The sequence below is a fragment of the Anser cygnoides genome, chromosome 21 (assembly GCF_040182565.1).
Source record: "Anser cygnoides isolate HZ-2024a breed goose chromosome 21, Taihu_goose_T2T_genome, whole genome shotgun sequence".
Taxonomy (NCBI): Eukaryota; Metazoa; Chordata; class Aves; order Anseriformes; family Anatidae; genus Anser; species Anser cygnoides.
The window spans coordinates 4,267,365-4,279,091 of record NC_089893.1 but is presented as its reverse complement, the minus strand read 5'-3'; the positions used below and the strand labels follow the sequence as shown (position 1 = coordinate 4,279,091).

Here is an 11,727-nt window from a genome sequence, read left to right as displayed (position 1 = left end):
GTGGCTAGATTATGACAACTTCACAAATTGCACGCTCATTGTATTCTCTCAATTGGCACGTCAAACACACCTTCCCTCTATACGAAGATGCTTACTTGGATCTTGCTAGGAAAAACACACCACTGATTACAATAAATGGATCAAATTGCTCAAATGCAAGCTCTATTATCAAAGCTGTAAGAATTAGTTGGAAACACTGCTTCTGACTCACAGTAACGAAGAAGCCTCCCACCTCACATCATCTCATTTATTTAGTTTATGCAACATCACAGAGATTACAGCATTCACACAAAGAGCAGACTTCAAAATGAAGTCTTTTGAAAAGGAAGTTCTCTATACTTACAAGCAGTGTAGGACTGACTTTTTGTATGAGTGATCTACTGAGCCCTATTAATAAAGTTTATTGCAAGGAGTCTTGTGCAAAAGTACATGTGACTCAGTAGTGTGGGTTTGTTCTGAAGAAATACAGACCAAGCCATGGTGAAGCATGACTGAGAGCACCTCATTGCAGAACAGCATTACAAGAATTGGTCTCCTAATTATCCCCCATCAATATCATATGTACATCATAATAAAAAGGTAACTAAGATACAGTTTACTGAGCACCTGTGACTTTATACAGCAAGTATCTTCTACACTATGAGATTACCTGAAATTTACACAATAGTTTTAATCCTTTTTGTTTGGCTTTACTTATACAGGCAGCCCTCCAGCTCTTGAAGTGGCTCTAGCTGCCTGCTTTTACAGTGCCTCTCTCTTTCAGGACTACTACTTAACTGTTTCCATCACTGTTTATTAGGTAGCAACAGGTAGACTAAAACAAGTAGAAATAGCCACAGTAAGTAAGCATGTATTTACATGAGCCATTGGCTTTTGACACACAAGTTTGTTGAGCATTTTCAGCAGATTAGCCAGCAAGACAAGCTGTTACCCTCAAGTCCCAGTTTAAAAAGCAGAGGGGTGGAATAGGAGACAAGTTGAGTCAGGAGGAAGAGATACTGCAAATCAATACAAAAGCAGTTGTGTTGAATGTGATTAGTACCAGCACTGAGCAAAAATAAGGAAAGATGTCTCAAGCAATATCCTAGAATACAGTTTAAGACTCCAGTATCTTTCCTACTGGGAGTGTAGACTCCATGTGTCCAGAGTTCTGGACTAGTTGGAAAACAGCTCAAGTGACTCAAGTTGTCCCACAGCTACAGGAAAAGCTTCCCCGGGGACACAGTACTGCAGACTGGCAAGCTACAATGCCATGTATTCATCCTTCTCCTGTCCAGTAGGCTGTGTTCTTCTGACAGGTAAGCTATAGGCTAAGAAGCAGAAGCCCAGCTGGAGCCACAAGGCAGTCTTTCACAGCTGCATATAGCAAAGCTTCACTCAACCACTTTGTGATGTGTAGACATGCAACTATGGAGTGTGCTTCTGCTCTTGCTACTTTTGCCAGAAGGAAGCAGACTACCTTTCAAAGCAACTTGGATTTATTTTTTATTTTTATTTTTTGAAAGTCTTCCTTGACTTGCTTGTGACTTCACTGAAAAGCTTTAACTGCCTTCAGGGCACTGATAGCAGGTCAGACGGCTTTTAAAAAAAACATGATTAGATTTATTGGTATATGCATTTCCTTTTTAGCTTACAAGTAGAGTCTCACATTAATTTTCAGTCTTATGTTAACATTAATAAAACATTAAAAAGTTACATAATAAAACCCCAAAGTTCCAGATATACAGAGTAAGAGATAGGGAATAGACAGTAAGTGCTTTCTGTTTTTATAAAGCTTTGCAGTGCCAGCCTTCATCCCATACCATAGCTCAGTGCTTCAACAGCATCTAACGTGTGCAGCCACAGATCTACCGCTTGGTATTGATCCAGTGGTATCTATCAACACGCGGTCCTGTGAAAGCAGCTGTTGGCCTGTAGACTTTGTAACCCCTGTGCTGGGCATAGTATGAGCCATCAGTCACGTATGTCTTCCTATGAAGATACTGAGACCAGGGCTGTATGGGTGGCTTGCAGTAGTCACCAAACTAAACAACAAGAAATGAGATGAAGTTAAAGTGTGTTTAGGCAAGAGAGGGGGGATTAGTCTGGCCATCAGCTCTTAGTTTACTGTACTCCTCCACAACAGAACCTGCAGGGCAGGTAATAGCTCTGACCAAAAGCTACATACCATGACCATATTTACCTGGTAGACACTGTTAGGGTTACTGACAGTAGGGATAGCTTTTGGTTCCTTGTTGAAGCTCTCCTCATCAGAAGAGGTGCCAGATTGATAGTCTAGAGCTGCTCTGTCAACAGCATAGCTGATCTGCTGAGGGAGCTCTGGGTTCTCCTCTCCTTCAAAGTGGGCAATTGTGAACGGCCGGTTCTTCTCACCATACCTGGAAGAAATCGTATTTGTATCATGCAGTTCTGCACAAGTAGTACAGACATTTGCTACTACTCACTGGACACTAATACAGAAGTACACCTTGATACAGTTTCTATTAAGTTCATTAAGTTCGGCAAGGATCAAGCTGGTACAGAACACATGGTGTGACATTAGTCACTGATGTTAGTCACAGGTTCTCAACTCACCTGCAACATACCTCAAATGGATCAACCCATAGCGTCATCTCTTTCGGCAAACCAAGATTATTGAAGTCCACGTTACTCTCCACACAAGCTTGCTCCAGCAGCGGATCTCTCGTCTGATGTTTGTTTATCCTTATACACCTAGTTAAGAACACAAGTGCAAGTAGAACATTGTATTTTTTGTATGAGCAGAACTTGCAAAGCCACAGCAGAATTCAATTAGGTTTACTACAGTTTATCTTAACACAGCCTGTTGATGCAAGTTCTGACAACCTCAAGAAGCAAGTTAAATTAACTAGCTGATTTATAAGCCCAACCAAGGCTTCTGTTACTTCTTGTTCATTTTAATACTTTATGCAGCAACTCACTGCAAAGGTCATTTCTGGAGACTTTAAGCTGTTACAATTATGAGTCATTAAGACCACTTAAGTTCTAAGTTCTGCACTCAACAAGTCAGACGGGTAGTCAAGACACTGTGCACACTGCCTTTGGTTTTCTACATTGGCTCTCTAGACATACCTCCAGATACATCCTATGAAACTGCTTTCAGAACTCACATTTTTTTTTTTTAACCAGTTAACAACTAGTTTCCATTTAGCTACATTTGCTACATCTTGAATGTCATGTAAAGACTCCAGTCCACCTCCTCTTCCGCTAAGGATCCTCTTACCTGAAGGCTTGTCCTCTGGATGGATTGTCCAAGTACCAGTGATTCTTGTACTTTTCAAACAGTATTGTTGTCAACTTAGCTGCAAATTTCTCCATTTTATGCTTACTCAGCTTGTCTTCCCTTTTCACCAGCCTTGTGATGAAGAAGACCGTGGCAGCAATTTCATCTTTCATTTTAAATCAAGTGCACAAAGTGCTTTGGCTGTTGGAGAGCCATCAGTAGAAATGAGACACTGCACTAAATAAGTTCAATAACATTAAGACAGTATCAAATTCCAAGGATAGATATTACAAAACCTGCATAAGCCGTGTCAGATAAAGCCTAGATAAGCCCAGATGCTAAACAACCGATCACTTCAGTTCAGGACACTGACACCAGCTTAACATACTGCCAGAAGACTCCCACACTACACTTGTCAAAATATTAACGAGCGTAAGAGATATTATTCTTTATCACACATCACATACACATTTCTATAATGAAGCAGGAGTACTTACTTAGAATTACACAGTTCTTTTACTTAATATGAAAACGAGAAACATTACCTTCTCAGACCAAAGCTGTTGAAAATCTAAGATATACCTTATATACAACTCCAAATAGCCACCAAGGAAACAGATTTAATACTACAAGAACCTATGCAGTTGTTGGCTTTGCTTTTGCTTTTCTTTTTAACAGAAACCCCAAAAACACCCAATTTCTCCCCCCCACTCTTCTAAACAACACACCTTGCTTAGGGGTTTATATAGAAGAGGAAAATCAAGGGGCTCTGTGAAATTTAACAATATTCAGGTGTGCACCATTACACTTATCGACATGCTGGTTTCAAAGGTACTTCCAAGCTATTTGGTGTTATCCCAATATCAGCATCATCTTTTAAGGTGTATTTAAATCACCACTGTGTGCTGTTGTATCCACGAGCCCATCAGATAAACATCAGTTTAATATTTAAGTGAAATATTCACCATGAGAAAAATAGTACCAGGCTTATTAATAAATTTTTAAAATTCGACTTGACTGCTACTAGCTGACTTTGCACAGCTACTACTTTCCCTATGAAGCCCTCACATTTGGTACTCTTCATTTTGAAAATTGTATGACTCTGTATTTATCATACATTAATCTTGCTAGTGATCTGTATAAACGTTCACATTATTAGTAAAGTTTTATTTAATTTTTGAGGCGTTTTATAGAGAGTGGAAATGGCTCTGTTAAAGGTTTTTTACAAAGGCAGTTTCTCAAATATGAATGCTTCAGTGTTTAAAACTTCAGGCAATAATTAGGGGGGAACATTCAGAGAAAAGCTGATGTGTTCTTTTTTTCCCTTTGCTGTCTCAGGAAGTTGTGCCACCAGTGTCAGATATCAGGAACTGTCAAGACAAAATGACAAATTAAGGTAAAAAGAGCTGAGCATTTAAACCGGCTCTTGATTTGATTGTAGATGTTGCAGCCAAGCAGTTCAAGTGCTTACATTTTGGCTTTGTGAATAGATTGTGATACAATACACCGGATAAGCACAATGAAGCATGAGGACACAACATCGCAGAAGTACACGTCTTTGCAGAAGTGTACCACGATTGATGCATTTCTGGCTATTTCTGGACTCCCCTTCTCCTCCGCCCACACAGTTACTTCCTTTCTCTTTACAGTTTCGTTCAGTGCCACAAAACAGACTTACTAAGGCATTTAGGAGAAATTCTGGCTTTAGAGAATGTGTAATAAAAGGGAAAAAAACAGTGTCTTCCCCTTCCTTTTCTGACATATCAAAATACTTCCTCAAGCAACAGGAACCTTCCAGTAACCACTCAAATGAGAGGAAAATCAAAGGCTGAGATAACAAATCTTCAGGAAAAGCAAACAACAGTGCCAGGAATGAGATTTAATGTCATACACCAGTGTTTTGACCACAAGACAATCCCTTGTGTGCTCTGCACTGCATTCAGTCTCTTGTTACAACAAATGGGAATTTTGTTCCATACGCAAGCCATGAGTTATTTCTTCCCTTACATACGCAGCAGAAGAGGGCAATGGTAACCTGTTTTATGCTTCTGGAGAAAGTTGGGGGACAACAGGAAATCTCTGTTGGGCATTGCTGTAAAGAATTCCCACACAAGGTCTTTTCAGGAGTTGTTCGCCTCTTTCTGTGCAGCCTATGAAGATTTTTACATGCCACGGACTGTCTGCTGCCTGCACACCAAAATTAGCTCAGGGTAACAGGTGAGAATGCTGGAGCAAGCAAACTGGATTTTTACGCCTGAGGCTGGAATCTTATTTTACAGATTAAACTTGCTTTAAAAATGTCAGGCAGTTGATGGGTTTCTCTTTCTGGTTCTCATGTAAACCCTGAGGATGCAGCTGGGAACAACTACCACAGATCTGGATTCTTCAGCTCTGCTGACAAAGTGGTGTCCAGGAAAATATTAAATAAGAGCAAGATCTACCTCCTAAAAATGATGGATAATGCACATAATTATAGTTTAAGTTCTTCTAAATAACAGTTTAATCCTCTCAAGGCTTCATGCACAACCACAGACCTACAGATTGTGAATCCTCTAGGGGTGATGTTGTCCTTCTTACCAAAGCTTAGTCTGATTTCTTTGTCTTCGTGTCATTTTTTCACATCATCATAATATAATCTAATAAAAGATATCACTTCTACCTATAAACCTCATTTTCCTTTTATTCTTAAACTACCAGGGCTAAAATAACATGCCCACTGCAGAACAGCAGCAGGCATCTTACAGAGTCCATCGCCTGCCACTGAAGGCCCTAATTTGATCAGTTTCCATGTGGGATCTGACACAGTGCGGTCTCGGGAATCATCCCATTGCTGTCTTTTCTTCAGTAAACGCCGAGCTGGTTTGGGTCAGTTGCAGGGTCTTTGAACTGTCTCCCGCCTTCCTACTTTCTCCGACTCTAACTTGCCCAGGCAGGCCCTGTGAGTTAGGAAATTCTGCGACAAAAGAAGTGACCAGATTCCACAAAGGACAGTCAAAGAGAAGTTTGAATCCCTACAACGCCTCCTTTTGTTGAGTTAGTTGTTCCCATAGCTAACACATAAAGCACAGGTCAGCCATAAACAAACTCCTCACCTGAGAAACCCGATGAAGCATTGCAGTCAGTCATGCAATGAGGTGCATTTCTTGGAAGCTGAGAGGCTGAACTACTCACTATACCAACTTTCTGCATCAGACAGGGAAAAAAACAACAACAAAAAAAGGGAAATTTAAGAAAAGATCCTGGCAACCCATCCAGTTGGCTCTAATTAAAAGATTCCCATTGAAATAAGGCAATGAGAACTTTTTAACTTAGTATTTTTAATGTGCAGGAATTCAGAAGTATTTCTGTTAATGAAACAAATAGCAGAGTATTTCTGGCCTCCCATTTCACTGACAAGAAAAACCGTCTCTTTTAATTAGGCAGATTCATTGAACACAAATCCTTCATAATGCTGTCAGTCATTGCTGACCTAAAGGAAAGGCAGCCTTGGGTACCCTATTTGGAAAATAAACAGCAGAGAAACAAAGCGTCAGAAAGAAAATGTGAGCAGTCCATCCCAACGTGAGATCCATTAGCAATTCAACAAACTGTGCTCCCACTTGTTCCCTGTTGCATCCAGACAGAAACTGTTAGCATCCCAGCAGCTTCTGCAAAGACCATGATGAATAGCCAAGTGTTCTGATCGAACATGCATGAGATAAATGAGCAGACATTTATGCCTTTTGCTAAAGGGTGCTGCTGTTTTTTTTAAACATTATTAAGAAAAAAAAAAAAAAAACACTAACAAACACTGCATTGCTGTGCCTGGATATCCGTGGGAGATATCCAGAGCTCAGTAAGACCAATGGAAACCTGTCCGAAGACTTCAGTGGGGTTCAGATCAGGCCCCTAACTCAGCACAAGCATTCTTAGCTAGATTAAATTATGGGTCTCCTGGGTCACCAGGCAAGCCTAGGCATGAACTACAAAGGGAAAAGAGTCAGACACAGTTTCTCTAGTAACTGCCGGCCAAACCAAGAGCAAGCAGTTTCCCTAAACACACTACCAGCAACAGTTACTCCTGAAGAATTTTGCAGTTTTCTTGTTTTACAGGATTGGGTTCATGGAGCCAACAAAACAACACGCAGCTTGCTAGTAGGAATCTTCCTTCTACAAGCCATCTGGGTTTTGTGTATGCTCGGTGACAGACGCCTTCTCCAGGTAAGCAGCTGAAGTCCTAACTATTGATGTAAGAGCAGTAAGCGTGAGCTGTTTCTGTATGGGAAAACATCCTAGAAGATAGTGTTCTTAGAGAAAAGGACTCCACTTTGGTTTTGTCAGGGTAGATCCTGCCCCGATCTCATTCACAAGCACCACCAAAAGCAATGTATGAGCACCAGCAGTGCTGCATGAGCACAGCAGCGATTCAGCTGGCTCTCTGTTATGTCGGAGGGCAGAGGAAGCCGTGTATCTGGAAGCGTGATGTTTATTCACAACACGCAGTCTCTGTGCAAAGATTTATTTTTGGATGGAACAACACAGTGATTCCGATCAAAGCCACAAACTACACTTTTAATATGTTGATGGCTCAAACTTATTTTCCTTTTATAAATAGAAACTTTCTGGGCCTGATGAGAGAGCTTAAGAATATTTATTTAAGAAATGAATCACGTTCTGATTAAGGCTTTCATCTTTACTTAATTACTTAGTAACTCAGTGGGTATTCTGTAAACACCTAAGTGACAGGTACCTACAGATAATTTTTCTGCATAAACATTTTACCATGAGTACTGTATTTGATTATGCAAAGCACATAGGACATATGACCGTGCTAATTACACTGATTAGGAGAGGCCTAACCCACACAATTTACATGGGCCTGTTAGAGGTAGGCAGTTCTCAAAGGGGTGAGATGCACAGAAATTTCTAAAGGACAAGCTCTTTGAATGCATCTCAGGTCATTCCTCTAAAATGAGACACCCCAAATCACTAGACACTCTTACCCCTACCACGTGCGTGGATCACCAGCTAAGCATCGTGCCTTGCTAAAGCAGCAGGGAGGACCACGCTGTTTTACTCTTGCATTTCCACCTCCCACGCAACAAAGAGCAATGCAGAACAGGAAATATGTTTTCTCCTCCTCCAGTGTGGAGCAAAGGAGAGCCTGCAGTGCGCACAGTCCATATGGGCTTATCTACCTGCCCCCTGCCTCTCCCCATGTCGGCTGCGGCAGGCTGAGGTCATGTTGGTGCAGGTTGTCAGGAAGAAACGAGCAAAGAATTAAGTAGGGAAACATGACCTGAAATGCAAGGGGGTGAGAAGACTGCAGTGAGCCGAACAGGTCAAGAGAAAGCGTACAGAAATGGATGGCTAGGCCCCCAGGGAATGGGGAGAGAGGTGGTCTGGTCACCTGTGGGTGAAGATGTGCAGCGTGTGTCTCCAACCGCAGCCCAGTGCCAGGAGCACAAGACATTCGTTCTGTTTGTCTTTTTGGGGCCTCCTTCCGTAGAGCCTAGGCTCCTGGTATGGAGCTGTACAATCCAGGTAGCAGCCCAGACTGCCACACATAACCAGAGCCCGGATCCCCCCATGGCTCCGACACAACCTGTGGCCTTTTTACCCCAGGAGAAGGGCAGAAACTCCGTGCGTGCTCTGGATTGACTCTGCCCATAGAAACCTCTTCTGCAACAAAGCTTCCTATGGCAAGAGCCATGTGGACAGTTCAAAGCAGTGGCCCTTCCTCCCCACGCCAGCCCCAAGTGACCATGACGACAGAGCGTACACACAGGTTGCAGCCGTGGGGCTGGCCCACGGCCCAGGCTGGGGACACTCCAGCCCAGCAGTGCCAGGGGGAGACGTGGGGCACCCCGGTGCCACCTTCGGGTCCAGCCCCACAGACGCGTCTGCCCGTGAAAGCCTGCTGGGTGCTCGGTGGATGGAAAAAGGAAGGAAATGAGGAGAGAAGCTACCCATTTTTTTCTCTTTCCGTTAAATCTTCTTAAGCATTTTATCATAAATTCAGTCCTTATCAGGATTTTTGCAAGGTAAGCTTCTGAATTATTTTTTTTCTGCATTTTAGGAATAAGGCAGTTTTGGGTGAAAGATAGCCAAAAAATAATAATAATTTGCAGGCTGAGTCATTCTTGTAACTTCACAGGCTCTGTCTCACTGCTGAATTAGGAATGGCCTGATAAATCTACATAAAATATTTTTATCAAATTATTAATTGCATACACATATATTAGACACAAGGCATAATTACTTATAACTCCTTGTACTTATCCAGTTTTGTTCTGTAGAACAGGTTTGCTAACTTCTTTAGCTACCACAGACTAGCACATAATGCCTGAGCAGCCTGACGTCTGCCTGCCAGCACTGCCGGGGTTCCTGCACCACTGGGGAAAAAAAAGGAGAGCTCTCTGTAGGCCAGGGAAGCGGCAAAATGCTACCATTCTTGCTTTTGCTGTAGTTACATGCAGTTTCTTCTGAAAATCTTGAAATGGAAATTGTACGAAACCTAGAATACAACAAGTTGGACCTCTGTGCCATAACCATTAACAGCTGCCATGCTGTAAACCAGGTAGTTTACTGGTCTTGTTGAACATCTCATCTCAGCCGAAATTTACAGCTGTATCTGTACATCCAGCTCTGACCAGAGCTACCACTTAGTCTGCATTCATGCAGCTAGGACTGCATGCCCAGCCCTTTCCCATTTCCATTGTGGTACATTATAATCATTAAAAAGTTGATATTTCATTGTTTGCATTCCTGGCGTGATCTTTGTAATGCATCCACTGCACTTTTTAATTATTAAGAATAATTAATTTGTGATATAATGACTCAGGATTTAGTGGAATAATACTAAGGATGGTATGACCAATGTTTTCCATTATTATCAATTGATTGTTGCTATAAGGACATGTCATGAGATAGAGTAAGTTAATATAAATGATCAAAGTGCTTTCTTTTTTTCCAGGTTTGAATGCCATGACACCATCACAAGAGTGGTGCTTGGTTTGCAGGCAGTGTAGTTAGCTGATTGTATCCATTGCTTCACAATCACTAAATTCACTGCCATCAAAACAATGCACAGGATTCCCTGCTACAGCCTCACTACAGAAAGCTGCGTGCCTTACAACATCTTCATTCCTAGTGCAAAAATATTAAGAATGTTTATTTGTTTACAGCTTTATTTCCAGTAATTCTCATTTAGCTTTCATGTCTTATTTAACAAGCTAGTAAGTTAAGGGGTTTCTAAGCAATGATTAAACTCCCTGAATGCTATAACCGTTTTTTACTATGATCACTTTGCTTAATGTCCAACAGTTTTAATAATAGAAAAAATACAGACTTCGTAGTGTTAGAACCTGCTATAATAGGTTTTGTGGGTTTTGTTTCTTTGTTTGTTTTTTAACAAAAAAATCAGTCTTCATAAAAGTTTGAATTGGAAGGGAACTGTCTCTTAGATCAGCCTAGTTACTAGGCAGTGTAGTTAGCTGATTGCCAAAAGTAACAATCACTAACCACACAGCCAGGTAAAAAGGCTTGGAAGATATCTCAATGGAAATCAGACGCACAGGAAGTTTGACTACAGAAGGCAGGCAGGCTGACCTCTTTGAAGAAGCATCTAAGAAGCATCGGTCTAATAGACAGGCAGAGCAGTGAAATTAAACGAGCGCAATGTGCTGGACCGCCTGTCACACATGGAAGAGAGGTCAGTGCATTTATCGAGCCAGTGTTGCATAACTGTTTATACGCTCCTGAATGCATGTTACATTCCATTCACAATTGTTTTGCCCACAGAACACTCAAAAAACATGATAGCAAATTGGAAGTTTTATTCTTCCTAAAATTTGTAGACATCAGCTCCAGTTCTGATTGTACTCATCTCAGCCTTACACTTGCCTAAGGCCACTGTTGCCAAAATTCACTTCCATTTACTCTTGCTGAATAAATAAAATTCAGCTTTGCGATTTTTTTATGAAAACAAATGTTGTTTTAGTCAGCGGATCGCTCTATGCTAGACATTCTACAAGTGCAGGCTGAAAGGACAGTCCCACAGAAGGGACTTGTAAGTTTACTGACTTCCAGTTCCACGTTCCCTTTTTACATAAGAGCTTTAATAACATCAGCCACAGAAATACAGAAGGAAGTTATGACTTCACCTGATGTTTGCAAATAAAGTTTTTAAAACAGAAATTCAGTAGCCTGCAGTAAGCATCCTGGGAAAAAAATACTTTAATGGAATGTTTTGAGACCACCAGGTTTGAGGGCAACTGGCTACCTGAGGCCGATGAACTGGGAGTGTGGTGGCAGGTAATCCCTGTCCCACAGGGGCCTGTATCTAGGTGTAAGTGAAAGATGGCCTGAAGAGACTTGAAATGAGATGTGCGAAGCTGTCAGCCTTCTGGTGTTCCATGCTTACTGCGACAGGCGGTGTATCACACAGCTGGACCCAGGCTCCCTGGGCACATCTGTGCTGCTGCATCCCCCTGAGATGGCTGCAG

The 11,727-nt window shown here is 41.6% G+C and overlaps 1 protein-coding gene across 4 annotated transcripts; it reads right to left on the bottom strand.

The window, feature by feature from the left end:
• Positions 1 to 229: 229 nt before the first annotated feature.
• On the bottom strand, positions 230 to 3,953 carry BTG4 (BTG anti-proliferation factor 4). Of its 4 annotated transcripts, none has more exons than XM_013187131.3 (5): positions 3,824 to 3,953; positions 3,242 to 3,442; positions 2,575 to 2,712; positions 2,183 to 2,378; positions 230 to 2,024 (listed from the first exon to the last, which is right to left on the bottom strand). In XM_013187131.3, the coding sequence occupies exons 2-5, from the start codon at positions 3,412 to 3,414 to the stop codon at positions 1,848 to 1,850; spliced, it is 684 nt and encodes a 227-aa protein (XP_013042585.1). In that variant the 5' UTR covers positions 3,415 to 3,442; positions 3,824 to 3,953; the 3' UTR covers positions 230 to 1,847. The 4 variants fall into 4 exon arrangements, with proteins under 4 accessions (XP_013042585.1, XP_013042583.1, XP_013042584.1 ...); XM_013187129.3 differs by having other exon boundaries at positions 3,787 to 3,945; XM_013187130.3 differs by having other exon boundaries at positions 3,739 to 3,925.
• Between the last annotated feature and the right edge of the window lie 7,774 nt (positions 3,954 to 11,727).